Source organism: Drosophila takahashii, chromosome X (assembly GCF_030179915.1).
Source record: "Drosophila takahashii strain IR98-3 E-12201 chromosome X, DtakHiC1v2, whole genome shotgun sequence".
Classification (NCBI taxonomy): domain Eukaryota; kingdom Metazoa; phylum Arthropoda; class Insecta; order Diptera; family Drosophilidae; genus Drosophila; species Drosophila takahashii.
This window is the reverse complement of record NC_091683.1, coordinates 20,626,124-20,641,330: the sequence shown is the minus strand read 5'-3', so window position 1 is coordinate 20,641,330 and position 15,207 is coordinate 20,626,124. Positions and strand designations below refer to the sequence as shown.

At 36.9% G+C, this 15,207-nt stretch overlaps 2 protein-coding genes across 13 annotated transcripts in view; both read left to right on the top strand.

Moving 5' to 3' along the window:
- The window catches only part of dnc (phosphodiesterase dunce), a 191,260-nt gene that overhangs the window by 126,308 nt on the left and 49,745 nt on the right, over positions 1–15,207 (top strand). For 2 of the 12 annotated variants that reach the window (XM_070218254.1, XM_070218253.1), the window contains exon 1: positions 8,953–9,103. The exons of 6 other annotated variants lie outside the window; for them this stretch is intronic. Coding sequence is in view for 1 of the 6 variants with exons in the window: in XM_070218255.1 (XP_070074356.1) it covers positions 10,062–10,084 (23 nt within the window). In the remaining 5 variants the exon portion in view is untranslated. Of the gene's footprint in view, positions 1–1,571; positions 2,458–8,952; positions 9,159–10,046; positions 10,085–15,207 lie in introns of those variants that run through there. 4 more of the 12 variants (XM_070218257.1, XM_070218256.1, XM_017144629.3 and 1 more) reach the window with 4 other exon arrangements.
- LOC138913784 (prophage side tail fiber protein homolog StfR-like) lies at positions 3,218–8,564 on the top strand. The gene is made up of 3 exons (XM_070218498.1): positions 3,218–3,233; positions 3,302–3,998; positions 6,992–8,564. The coding sequence occupies exons 1-3, from the start codon at positions 3,218–3,220 to the stop codon at positions 6,993–6,995; spliced, it is 717 nt and encodes a 238-aa protein (XP_070074599.1). The 3' UTR covers positions 6,996–8,564.

Sequence of the window (15,207 nt, the reverse complement as noted above, 5' to 3'; positions counted from 1 at the left end):
TTTTAACCATAAAATAATCTTTTATTTCATGTTATTGTTGTTTCTCAGTAAACAAAATCAAGAACAATTTTGTCTCGATGTTAGGAATACTTGATCTCAGAAAAGAAGAAGAAAAAATACTTGATTGTTTGTTCCCCAGTTTTTTTTCAGTGTATAAAGTATAAGCATATTTATAAGCATACCTTGCAGTTCATCTGAACAATATTACTTTAGTGATTCAGCTTGAAAAGTAGCCATTTTCCCTTATCATTAATGAGAAACCCCATTTTAATAAGAAGGAGGGTTTTTATGTATTATTATAATACTAATAAATTCTTGATAATTCAAATTCTCTTATTCTTAAAATTAAAAATAAAGTATTCTAACTTAAAAAAAAATCTATAAAATTATATAATTTTAACTGGATTTTTAGACCATTTTTGTAATTTATCTAAACTCCTGTTGTCTAGTGTTTAGTGAAGACGTCAACCACGAACGCTGCAGTTGCTCCTCTGCCTGCGTCGCTGCCGCCGCGCCCATCACTTGACCCCTTATAACTTATTATTATTATTGCCTTCATTAAGCTGGCCAATAACCGAAATGCAAAATGCAAATCTGGAATGCAAATTGCCAAAGAGAAAAGATGCGTAAATGAAGTTTTCAAGTGCAGTGCGCAATAACAAAAACAAGAACAACGGCAATAACAACAAGAAAAAGAAAAGGAAAACGAGTACGGCGATTCTGATAAGAATGCACGACGACAGAGCAGAGGGCTCTGTCTGATTGGAAGAGCGCGCAGCTTTCTGCGCAAAAGAGAAAAGTTCCGGCAAAAATAATAGTTAATACTAGAAAATAAACAATAATAATGAATGGCCAAAAAGTTATTCGCCTTTCCTCCCCGCCGATAAGAAAGTTGAAAAGTCCGGGAGCTTTATTTTATAAGCGAGTTCTGTCAGTTGGTCCAAAGTTTGGAGTTTGGTCCCCCGATAATAATGTTACTACTATTTTGCGCACTTCATTCAGTAGTAAAATCTATCAGCTGTCGCAGAGAACTTCAAATACCCTTATAATTAAAAATATGGCTGTTTGATATAAGAATCGAAAAAATATTTATTAACAAAAATATAGAATTATAAAAAAATATATAAAACGACCTTATGAATTGCGAAAATAAATCCCTAGGTTATACTGATCAGTTTTCTCATCAAAATAAATTTTTTGGATCGAATCTTGAATATTCGAAATTGTTTTTTAAGATGAACCTAGTTATGATATTCAACACTTGAGCAAAATAGATTCATTCATTTACCACGCGCACGCGTTCACTTTGCTCTCTTTCTCTTTGTCCCGTCTCGTCGCTCTCCCACCTCTGCCGCAGTCGGCGTCGCTGCCGGCGCATTTCGCCGCCGCTGCCATTTCTCTGCTTTCTCTTTCTTCCTCTGCTTTCGGCCGCTGCTTTCGGCAGTGTTGTGCGGTCGCTGCAGCAGAGAGCATTCAGTTCTCGAAAGCAGCGGCTTTCTCTCGCCTTCTTTCTCCGCCGCTCTCGCGAAGTTGTAGGTGGCGTGTTAGTAGCAGACGCCGTCGGGCGCCCCAAAAATTATTGTTCATACGCAAAGTGTTGTGCGGTCGCATCGCATCGCATATCGCATATCGTGTGTGTGTGCGTGTGGGTGCGTGTGTGTGTGCGCGCGCGCCGCCTAAAAATAATAATAAAAATAAAAAACAAAACGAAAAAAACAAATCACAATAATAGTAAACAATGGATACGCGTAAAAATCGTAAATGCTAAATATTCGGTAAATAAAACAGCATTGCCCGTGTATTTTTTGTTCTTGTTTAACCTTTTTTTTCAAGTGCTCCTCGCACGTGTGTGCAAAACAACAACAAAACAACGCAAGGGGGAGAGCAAAGAGAAGCTGTAAATTACATAAAAGAAGCAGCAGAAATAAAGATAACAGAGTGGAATGATAAGCGGCAAGCAGAAAAAAGCCACAAAGGGAAAATACATCAAAAATATTGCCAGCCGTAATTACAGAAAATTGCGGAAAATAGAAATATTGTATATTCCAAAAGTCGTTTAAAAGTTAGTGCGAAATAAACAAAACAAAAATCAAACAAAGGGCGGCATCCGAATAAAAGCAAAAAGCGTGCTAACAAAGCACAATAAAACAAAGCATATTAAAGCCAAGAAAATCGCCAAAGTTGCAACAGAAAAAATACTACCAAACATGCTACAATAAAAACCCCTCAGTGAAAATACAATAAATCAAAATACTCCATTTAAAACCAATATTACTAATTAATAACTAGCGAACAATAGAAACAAAGACAATAGCAGAGCCACAACTAAAAATCTAAAAACCTAAATGTAGACAAATATACAATGAGCGAAAACCCAAACAAAGAAAGTCCAGTAGTGAAAATAGACCAGTAATCAAAACAAGCTTTTGAAAACAAGAAAGATAACCGTAATTGCGAGTGAGTATTCAAATGAAATCAAATAAGTTTAGGTGATAAATAAGATTACCCAAAAATAGGTACAATTCCGTAATACAATATATTAAATAGTTAAAAATATTGGAGAGGAAAACCAAGTGTGGTAAACCATAAAAATCAAAACATATTTATTAAAAAAATTAACAAAAAAAAGTGTAATTTGCAATAGTTAAAAGAAAGAAAACCCAAAATAAAACAACGCTGTGTAAATCCTTAAAAAATAATAAAATAAAATATATCTTCAAACCACCGCAAAAACGCACTTTTAATTCCTAAAAAGAAGGCGTGAAAAAAACAGAAAATTAAAAACCCAAAAAAACTTTTAAAAATACATTTTTTGTAAAGCCAAAATTAAATTTGAAAAAACTTTTTTAAAACTTTGTTTTTAACCATAAAAATTATTTAAGTCTTAACTTAGCAGTCAACAAGTCTTCAAATTAAAATCAAAACTTCACAAAAAAAACCTGTATAGTTTCGTATTACTTAAAAAGGTCTCAAACCACAATAAAAACTAAAGAAATACCACACTTCAATAAAAATCAAAAATTGAAACTAAGGAAAACTTATCAAATTCTCCGAAATTCAAAATAGTCGTTCAAAAAATATCAGATTTCCAATTTAAAAATCTTCAAAAATATAAAATCTCTTCAAAAATTCTACAAAAAATACAGCAATTTTGATACAAAAAAATTCTAAAAAAAACGTAAAAATCTTTTTCAAAAAATTCTCGCAAAATTCTAGAATGCCGCCGCCGCGACGTCGACGCAGCGCTCTGCCTGCGTGATTGTGTGCGTGCGCCTAGTACCTATGTGTGTGTGCGTGTGAGCTTCTGAACTGGCGGCCAAAAGTGACGACGACGCCGACGTCGCCGTTGCAGCGCGTCCAACGCCGCCGGCAGCAGCAACAACAACAACAACAACAGCCAGAGCTACAACAACAAGCACTTCAACAACTGCAACACCAACAACTGTAACAACAACCACAACAACATATAGATCGCGAAATCTTCTGAAAGCCACCGCCAAAGTGAAGAAGAAGAAAAAGTGGAAGCAAATCTCCTTCGTCGACGATCAGCAGCGCCTGAAGCAAGCAGCGACGTCGGCAGAGCGCAAGCGTTCTACCAGCAGCGCCCCGCCCGCCCTCGAGAGCCACGCCCCCCCGCGCCTTGGACGCTTTTTGCGCCAGAAGAGCAGCGAAACAGCGAGCAGCGCTGCAACGTCAGCGGCGGCGGGACGTCGCAAATCATCGGCGGCATCGATTATCGCAGCAGCGGCAGCGGGCGCTGCTGGCTTCCAGCAGCAGCAGCAGCACAACAACCACAACAACAGCAGCAGCTGCGCTGCGACCGGCAGCGAGGAGCAGAACTCGAGCGGTACGCTCACCGGCAGCGGCATCGGCGGCAGCAGCGGCGGCTGCAGCGGTAATACTTCAACGTCGACGTGGTGCGGCAGCATCAACTTCCTGGTGTATATGGTGTGCTCCTTCTGCTGCTGTTGCTACAACTTCCGCAATTCGCCATCTAGGTGAGAGGGGGCAGCGGGCCTATCGATAAGTTATCGCAATTCGAGCGATTACTGCGCACAGAAACAATAGTACTATCGGTTTTAGCATCTTCTTTGTCTTGGCACTACTCTTTATAAACAACAATCAGTGAGAAATTGGAATTATCGATCAGTTAACGAAATTTTATCATTTTTTTTTTTAAATTCAATAATGTGGATTCTAGCCTATATAAATTTTAGCTAATAAACTAAATTAGAAATGGTCATATCGATTAGTTACCAAATTTCAAACCATCTATGTGAGAGGAGTGTCTATGGATAAATTATCACAATTCGATCGATTGTTGCACACTGAAAGAATAATATCTTTCTTAGCATCTTCTTTATTCGTTTTCATTTCTCTATTATATAGATTTTAATTGACAGATTAGTTCTACATTCCGCCGATGTAGGTGAAAAATTGGAATTATCGAACAGTTTTTGAAATTTAAACAATTGTTTTGAAAAAATATATAAAGCAGATTTTTGCCCACATCAAATTTAAATAGTTAACTAGATTATAAATGTCCACATCGATCCGTTATCAAAATTCAGAGAAGCTATATTAAGAAGCTATATTAAATAGATTTTAATTGGCAGATTAGTTTTAAGTTATCGAAACTTTGGCGATAGTTTACAATTAATATGTTTCGTGACATGCCGATATCGTTTTGATATTGTCAATATTTTATTAGAATAAGAAGATTTTATTAAAACCGCATTTTAATGTTCTCCCTAATGACATTCCACACTGCGGGCTATAACTTTTTGAAGGTTTATAATGAATGTTTCTGTGTTGATAGACCCCTTCTAGTTCCGTTCTCCATGGGGATCTCTCTTCGGCGATATCTATAATTAAGTTGTTAGAATTCTATTCATAAACTATACTTCTACCCGCGAGTTGTGCCATTTGTTTAATAAAGCATGACCGAGTCCCCATGCAAAGCAAAGCTTATCTAACTGCAAAAAAGTAGAAAAAAAACAAAAAACAAAAAGCAAAACAGAAATCAGCAATGAGTGAAAAACAAAAACTACGCTAAAATTGCAGGCAATTTTGATAGCACACGATCTGCGGGCACATGCGATCCACAGAATACGTTCAAATGAATAGCACAAGAGGATCAATCAGAGCATGTGATATTCATTAGTTTGAGCAATATACAATTGAAATTCTGGACCATTAAAGACCGCACTCAAAGGAGTCACGAGACTTTAATAAATTCGTGCTGGGATAATATGTCATTGGAAAATGGTTTATTATGATGAATGTACTTATACTATTTATTAAAAAATTCGGAATTTATTAAAGTTGAAACATGTGTAATAAAATCATTTGACAACTTCTATATCTTGATTCTTTACTTTGATTGGTCGAGATAAAAGAGAAAAATCAATCGATATTATCAACCATTTTCAATCTCCTCTAGTGATGGGTTAGAATCTGAGTGACTATCGAATGAATACCGAATGGATATGTTGAATTACTAAAGAATAAATTTATTACTTTATATTTAAATCTTAGTTCTTTACTTTGATTTGTAGTAGAGAAAAACCAATCGATTGTCAATCTCCTCTGGTGTAATGATGCATATGGTGAAGGGTTAGAATCTGAGTGATTATCGAATAAATACCGATTGGATGTGTGGATTAATGGACTAACTCAATTACGAATGGATTCGCCAGCAAATACTCGACTCGAGGCATTCCAATCAGCAGGATATTATCCTGCTGGCCATTATACTCGATTATTCGAGACGACCATCCCCCGCACCACTATTTTCCCCCCGAATTTCCCAGCCCATTTTCGGTTTTCTGCAATCGCTAAGCTGCTTGCTGCGAAACCCACTTGGGACTAATTATTACTTGGCCATCCTGCCATATATCCTTCAGAAATCAAAAGAAAGAGACGGGGCAACTGTCGTCGAGCGTTGCGAAAGAGAGGGAAGATCTCTGCTCAGGTGGCTTTGCTGCGACGCCGGCAGCTGCGTCGGCAGAGAAATGCGAAGAGAAAAGCGTCTTTCCCTTTTTTTGTACTTATTTTTTGTATTCAGAGCAATCAAATTTTAGGCGCAGATTAGAATGCTGCGAGGTCAAAGTTCAAGGTTGCAAACCCCCTCGAAAAACGGTGGGTGATTTTCCCATGCCAATCCTATTTTTTTTTTGGTGTATTTTTTTGTCGTCATCTGTTTGTTTCACATTTGGCAATTAGCATTTAACGCCTGTTATTTTCCTTTCGTATTAATTGCGTAAAATGTTAATCTGCTCAACTTGTCACCGAAATAAAGTAAAGAACAACAAAGGCAAACAAAAACCTCCAAAACCCGAACCCGAACCCCAAAATAAGCAACATCAACCGACGAATCCAATAAGAAGCTGAGAATAGAGCCACCCACTCGTTTCCACCTCCTCGAGAACTTCAAAGGTCGTTGCTGACGGTACAGTGTTTACTCGGAATCGCGAATATGCAAATACTAATCATGTTACATCAAAACAAAAATCCCTTTTTTATCTTTTTTGATTACAAAGTTGATTTTTATAAAGCGATTATTTATAATATGTACAATTAATCGATATGTTTTTAGACTTCGATATCACAATTTTTTCATATTTTTAACCCTAACTTTAAAGTAGATTTTGGTCCCTGGATGAAGTTCTTAACGATCGATGGCTTTGTGGTTTTTTCGATATAAAGATGTCGGATGCAATCGATATTTTAAAATACACCTTTATTATAATAGTTTTGAGTTTCATTACTAGCACTATTATTTAACATTTTTTACCTTAAATTTAAAGTAGTTTTTGGCCTCTGGGTAAACTTTATATTGATAAATGGCTTTGTAGTTGTATAGATATGCAATCGATTTTTTAACATACACCTTTTTTATAATAGTTTTGAGTTTCAACAGTGTACTGTTCCCAAGTATTAACTAGTAAGCCCTGCTAATTAACCATTTACTCCCCTTTTCTCTTTGCAGGTAAGTCGATTATGTGCACTATCTACATTGTAATTAATCGAGCAACTTCGGTAAGCTTATTTGCATCGGCAATTGAAAACAAAGCAGTGGAAGCTAAACAATGAGCTTATTTTGCACATTGCGTATTCGCCATGATGAACGGGTTAATTTGAGATACTCGCCATTGATTTTGGGAGCTCGTGCAAGCTATAAACAATAAGTGATTATTGCTCAAAGATGCGGAATAATATAAGACTGGTTCTTAGTTCCTGCACTTAATTGTTGGCTTCCCCCACTATTTGTGCGCTCCATTTGTTTGCTTTAAATTTATATTCTATTTGTTGGGGGCCGGTCTGTAGTTTTTTTTCTTCTTTAGCTGGCTCTGTGATAAGCGCTTTGCTGGCTGATAAGAATCCAAAGAGTCGGCACGCTTTGTAGAATCCACCGAAAGCCCCCCAGAAAAGCAAATAAATTCGAGGCTATTGTCGTTTTTACCTTTTATCACATGTGATAAATGAATATGGAGAAGCAGCCAAGAGATTAGCGAACCTGCAGTTGGTGCGATTTAGAATTGGAACAATTTATATATATGTAGCTATGGTAGAAATAATAATTATTTTTTTGTTTTTTGGTAGTTTTCTTCGAATAAAATGAACTAACATTTTTTTAAAAACTGTTTTGTCTTTGTTTTTAAAGATAAGTTATTTAAAAATTTCTTTTAAGTCAGAAATATTTAAGGAAAATGAAGAAATAAAAGTCGTGCCTATTATTTTTTCCACGACTGTATATATATATATATATTTTAAAAAAATACAAATCAATAAATATAAAATCCTTACTAAACTAAACTATTTGACAGTCAATTAATGTGGAAAAATTGCCATTAAATTGATTGCACATTTGACTTGATTGCTGAAACCAGAAAATGGCTTAATTTATTAAGCTGGCAAAGTATGACACCCAATTTATGGCTGCATAAATCACACATGTGTACTTACATGTGTATGCAGATTTTACATGTGTCTGAATTTGAATTCCCCGAACAACAATTTAAAAGTCTCCCTCTTTTTGCATTTTATATATACAAACATATATGTATATATGCATGTGTACGTATTTTCGCCGGACTTTTTTGCACATCCCAATTTTTGTTCCGGCACTTTTTTGAGTCATTGTGCAAGAAGTTAAAAAAAGGGAAAATAATGAAGAAAAAAAGTAACGACGACGCTATGTCTGCCCGATCTGCTTGTAATTGGATTTCCGCTGTTAGCCGAAGGGAGAGGGCAATATGGTCGCAAGAGAGAGGGCGCCACTGTGCGAGCGAGAGGGCACTAGTCAGCGGCAGCTGTTTGATGATGAATCTCAAGTCGCTGTCTCATTACAACTTTCAATTTCAATTGCTTCTTTTGCTTCTATTCGCCCTCTCTTTTTCGCATTAGGCTAAGCATCTACGCTGGCGCTTATTTTAGGCTACACTGCAAGAAAATAATGTTAGCACAATCTTGTACTTTTTAAAATTAAATGTATAACTTTTGAAAATAGATAACATTTCATATTTTATAAAAGACAACAATTCTTCAAGGTCAATAAAAATTTGTAGGAAGATTTAGTTGTTTTTCAACGACCTTCTTAGCTGTGTTTTTCATTATTTTCAATTCAATTTCAATTTTTTGTTTTAAATAGGCGATTGACGTATGTGCTAAAATATTTGAACTTCAAAATAAAAAAACACTCCTTTAAATACTTAAATTTTATAGCAATATAAAACTCTTCGTGATTATCTCAAAGCATTTCTCTCAGTGGCATCGCGTCCTCTCGCTCGCACTCGCTGGCCCGGCTGGCTCTCCTTCGCCTCAATTCGTTTTTCGCCGCGTCTCTGCCGGCGTAGACTGCGACGCCGACGCAGGCAGTCGTTTTCGCTCGTTCGTTTTCAACGTTTTCATCGTTTTCATCGTCTCCGTCATATAACAACGTTCGCCGTTCGCGCACACACAATTTGCGTTCGAAAATATTCCGCAAAAACGCAAATCGCGAAATTCGTGAACAATTCGCAAAACGAAAACGCCTAAAAATCGGCCCAAAATCGCGCATTATTCTGGCAAAAGGCAAACAAAATAAAACGGCAAAATCGAAGTGTGTGCATAATATTAAGGCGAAGAAGAAGAGATGAGAGCAGCGGACGAAGGAGGTGGGAGAAAGGGTGGAAAAGCACAATTGCAAAAGGCGAAAACAAGTGGAACAGAACAGACAAATAAACAAAACAGAGAGGAAGATGCAGGGAGCGGGAGAGAGAGAAGGAAGAAGAGGAAGAAGCAGCAGCAAGAGAGTGAAAGAGCAAATAGAGCAAGAGAAACAAAAACAAATCTAAATTAACTAGTACAAACATTAAACAAAAAAAACAATAAATTAATTGGGAAAATATAAAATAAATATAATTAAGCATTAAAACCCTACTTAATTGCGTACAAGAAGTACAAATAAATTTGAAAAAATATAACAAATTATATAATTAAGAATCTAATATGAAAACACTTTCCCATTAATTAGGAAAATGAAAAGCATAAGGCAAAGCAAACAAAAACCGAGCAGAATTAATTGGAAAAATAAAAAACAAAATACCGAAAAAGAAAAAAAAAACGAACAAAAAAGCATTTAAAAAAACACCCAAACCTCTGACAAATTTTAATGTTTTCAATTAATTGCTGCGGCCCAGTTTAAAAGTTGCGATAAAAAACAACCAAAAGCACAAACAAATAAAACGAGAAGAAGAAGAGAACCTTTTTTCGCCGGCCGCACGAGACGACGCTGGCGTCGACGTCGACGTCGACGTCGGCAGAGCAGCGACTGTTGATTTTTATCAGCGCAACAACTGCAAACCGAAAAAAAATATATCACACAAACACAAACCAAATGGAAAATCTTTTTTGGGTCTACACAAACATGTTTTCATGTTTGGCTCTATTTTTTTTTGGACACGCGAACAGTTTATTTTTTATTCATTTCTTTTTTTTCGCTTTTTTTTATGTGTGCTTGATAAGAAGTGTTAAAAAGGGTATATAAATTATGGTACAATAGTTTACAATAAACAAGTATGATCATTATTGATAAGTGCAGGTACCTTTTAATTGTTCTTTTATTCAATAAAACCATAATTTTTATATTTTCCCCTATTCAAAGACTTTTTAAAAATATTATTCTAAATTTTTTTAACTTTTAATGAAATCCTCTAAAAGTTTTAGACATTTCTATCTGATTTGCCAAGTATGTACTCATTAAAACTTGTATACCAAAATTCATATTGATCAAATATTATTATGGTGTTTCTATGGCGTTCCAAAGAAGGCTTAACCTATATTTTAATATCATTCGTTATTTGACCCTGTGACCTTCTAGATGTTTCTATAGTTGGATGTTGGATGAATCACCTTCATAATTATTTTATAATGATCAAATAATATTTAACCCAAAGGTTAGATGATCTGCTAAAACTTTCTGTGAAACTCTTGCTTTTTATTGGAACTCGTACTTATCCTTCCCGTCTCTTCCTCTTCCCCTTGATTTTATTTTCTATTTCAACTAATTTGATATCATCTTGCTCTTCTTCCACTCCTGTTGTGCATTCAGACGAAAACGAGAACGAAAATCAAATCAAATCAAATTGAATTTTCAGCTCTCGTTTTCCACTGAATGGGATCCTTCAGACTCTCGCCCTCTCTTTCTTCCGTTTCCCCATCCTATCGCCATCTCTTTTCCACCCGGCAACGTTGCCGCTTTTCACTGCGAAAAGTTTAACTCCGTTCGGCCATCGGGCGTTGATTTTCTTAAATGTAATTTACCACGGGTCCAGCTTTTGGATTCGGGTCCCTTTCCCGGTTTTCCCGCTTTCCCGCTCTCCCGTTTTCCCGCCCCTTCACGGCCTTTCTTTCACACGCCCCCAACATTTATCCTATTTATTTGCGAGGCAAAATTCTATTTGCTGCTTGGCTTGGCCGGCGCAAATCGAAATCAAAGCTAAAATTGTAAACAAACGGAAGGCAGAAAATCCGGAGTTAACATTCAGCTTTGCATGAAAAGCAACAACTTTTTGCATAAGCAAATCAAAAGTTTTTCCCTGCTGACACTGAGAGAAATCACAATATATATATATTGAAAAAGCAACTCTATTTTTAAATTCCAAAAATTATTCTTCTTTCTCATCTAATTTTCTGCAGTGTATTATTTAAGTGCCTAGCTTTTATTTGGCCAAAAATTCCAATATTCTATACTTGAATTAAATCAAAGTGTAAACATCTTTAGAAATCTTTTATAAATCCAGAATTAAGGCATTAACTTAACTTTCAAATGATTCAAACAAACTTTCAATTATTGAAAGATATTAAGATAAACCTCATAAAAGTTATCGGATATGTTGTAGTAAGCCCCGTTTTCAATTCCATTTGGGTGGCCCCGCCAATAGAACGTTGAATAATATTCAGCTCTGTCACACACGAAATGGGCAATAATTCCAAGTCGTACTTCTGGTCACGTATCGGCTATTAATAAACACCCGAGACAACCCACGGAATTCCAAAGCGTCTTCGTCTTGGTGGCAAACACTCTCCCCGTTTTCTGCAGCCCCGATGATCGTGCAGTGGTTATATTTTTATGGCCACGATTATACTCTTATTTGCCACTTTAATGCATTTTCCTTAATTCATTAAATTCTGATGAAGCCATTAAGGTCTATAAATAGTTGCAATATTGGCTGAGTGCATTTTTATGGCCGCGAATGTAGGTGCACAAAATGCACTGTGAGAATGGAAAGCTATTCAAGTTGGAAATCTTAAATAAAAAAAAATATTAATATTCAAAAATAGGAATTTTTTATTTAATTTAAGGTAGCTATAAATTAATGGACGCCACTGTTAACTGCACTACACCATCGCATGGTGGAAAAACCTAAAGGGCGAGGTTCAAGTGATCGGATCTGATCCGATTCGATTTCGATTTCGATTCGGTTTAATTGGATCGCTTTGTTTTGTTTGGCGCCGTCTGAGTCTCTTCAGACTTTCCGAGATAATCGGCGGTGTTTCTTGCCTTTTATGGCTCACTGTACTGTGCTAATTGTTGCTGTAGCCTGTGGCTTTCCATTAGCATTTAAATATTGATTTATGGCCGCGAGTGTTATACAGATTTATGGCTAATATGTGTCCCCGCGATTGTTTTGGTAGCTTTGAGTTTTTGGCTTCTCGAGAGGTTTAACTAGCGCTATCTCGTTTTAGCCATAAATCATGCTGAAGTGTGCTCAGTGGGTTAAGAAGAAAATATAAAAAAAACGGGGGAAGGGTGTGAGTTGTGAGCTGCTTTCGTCACTAGAATCGCTCTGCCGATAAGCCATTATCTAATTGATAGCAAATTGCTGACTGATGTAAACGATTGAGGGCCGCTCGTTGTCGGACATTTATTTGATTGATTAATTGATTGATGGCTGGATGCACTCAGCTGTGATTGACTAAGCCGTGGGGGTTCTTATGCCAGCTAGTTGTGCACTCAAAAAAATTGAATGTGGAGTTTGAGCCAGAAATTGCATTTAACTTGTCAGCTACAAATTAATTTTAAAATTATTTTTTTTTTACATTTAAGGTGTAAAATGTTTTTTCAATTTATATTTAAAGATTAACGAAATGCAGCAATTTTATTCATAATTTTTTTCAATGCATTTTCACTTTTCCTAGTTGTGTGGACCGACATTTTTATGCAGTTTTATTCGATGATTTATTGGCCAATTGCATTAGCATGCCGTCCTCTTTTGGCGCCCACTGTGTGGTTGCAGATTTATCGATTTTGTTTGGCGGTTTTGCAGTTTGGCCCTAAAACTCTGCCCTCTCTTTCCCACGCCCCCTCCGCCAAACGATTTGCCGTCTCTTTCTGTTCCTGTGTGTGTGTGTGTGCGTGAGTTAATTTAAGCCTCTTTTTTTCTTCTTCCTTTTTTTGCTCCCCCCTTACGTGCGATAAAATTTTTATTTATTGATTTTCATTTATGTTTTCCTTCCTGCTAAACAGCTGCTACACTTTACGAACCACCCGCCGCCCACTTTTCCGCCCAATTCGCATCTTCAATCTCCATAACGGTAAGCAATGGGAATCTGTATACCCGTCGCCCTCTATCGCCCCTCTATACCCGTCTCTTTCGTCGCGTCGAGCAATTACGTGTTGTATGAAGTTCACCGCAAGCATTCGCCTCCCCTTCTCTTTCTACCGGCGTAAGGCCATCTCTTTCGCTCGTTTCTCACTTTTATGATTCCCATTCCCGTTCTCGTTCCCAATCCCAATCCCATTCCATCGGCAAATAGGGGACTCCTCCGCCTCCGATTGGTGGCTTCGGGGGGTTAAGAGGTTTGAGGTTATGTTATGGGCGAGGTGATAAACTTTTCGACGCGCGCTAATTGGATAACTCAAAAGTTTTGATTAATTCGATGCGATAGCTGCATGCGATGAAAGGTCACAGGGGTAACAACGGGAAGGTTGAAGTGAGCAGGAGGCACCAAAAGTAACGATAGTTTATTATAGAACTTTTGAGAGCAAAGGATTAAGTCAAGTCGATAGATATAGGGCCGTTTTCTCATCAGCATGTTAAATTTAAAGTTGGTATAAAACATAGAAAACATATGGGAAGAGTTTAGAGTTTGAAGCCTACTTTACATGTAATATGCAGACGAGAAAACGGGCCCGTACACTGTACGTGTGACGGCAGAGAACGAGCAGAGCTATTCTGTTTTGATTTTTTTGATTAAAAGAACAGCCTAGTTAAAAATGTATGCTTTTTGTGTTGCATTTTCTGTTTAATTTGTGATTAATATTTATTTTACGAACATACAAATACCTCATTTAATTATATAAATTTCCCAATTAATTGCCCTTTTATTGATTCCCTTTCATAAATCTTTGTGTGATTTGCCAGACCCTTCATAAGCCCACCGCCCTTCAATTCCAATGAATTCACTATTTACATTGAAAATTCCAGAGCAAGTAGAATTTTTCCCAACATTCCCCGGACGCAGACGCAGCGGCAATAATTGCAAAATGCCAAGAAAAACTGTCGAGGAAAATGCGTAGGAAAATGCTGGGTCATGTGTGCATGCGGGGGAAACTCATAAGTAGGTGTCTACTTATTACTATGATACAAACATAATTGAACCCAAATTAAATTAAAAATATCTGAGAGAATATTGGGGTTTCATTTAACTGAAATTATTTGCAAAAATGCTGCTCCTGTTGCTTCTCAAGGAATTAACGAAAACGAATGGCTGAGGGGGTAAAATAAAAAAGAAGGAAAACTAGGTCGCCTTTGGCTCGTTCCATTTTCTTTATTTTCCTCATTTCCTTGGCGGAATGAGAAATTTATGCCGCTTGCAGCTCCTCAGGTGGAAAAGAAGTTTTTATTTCTTTCATTTTGCGTGTGTGTGAGCTGCTCTCCTCCTGGGGAGCCATAAAACTGTTTGGCGAAATGAAAATGAATCGTCCAGGGGCGTAAAAAGCGAGAGATCGCTGCAAAATAAGGAGAGATATAAAAGGAATATTTAAAATAGAAGCCTTAAGTCGGCAAGTCTTAAATCGCCTTCAAGGCCTTAAGGTTCATTAACTTTTGACCAGCGGTACGAAATTTGAAAAGTATTCCATTTCTGCATGGAGAAGAATGGATTTTAATTTCCGTTCTTCGTCACATGTGCGATGTGTTTCCTGGAAAATCCACATCAACGTCAAGGTTTTCAGCTCTCCGACCAGCGGATGTGTCGTTGTCTCAAACGGGACAGTTGATTGGAAGGATTTGAAGGGCAGAATAAATAACGATAAGGATATATCTAGTTATCTATTTATAAACACTGACCCAGACACATTTCTTGGCTACCGAATCCATAAAACTTTGATAAATTTCCCGGTTTGCCGCGTTCATTACCTTGCTGTTTTTTGTTTTCTTTCCCGTTTTCCGCTTTCATGATCGTTATAAAATTAGTTGCCCTCATATCTGCACCCAATAATGTTAGGGTTTTACAATCGACAGAGAGAGAATGAAAATGAACTCGCTAGACAAACGACGCAATTTACAGAACCCCATTTATGAACTTGGTCTGAGTTTTATGGTCGTGGAAAAACCGAACCATAAGCCCCCCCCAATATAAAAGCTATTTATAAGGTCTGGTTTTTGAGGGAGTTCATGTGATGATATCATTGGGCTTTATGTGTTTTGAAATTATGTA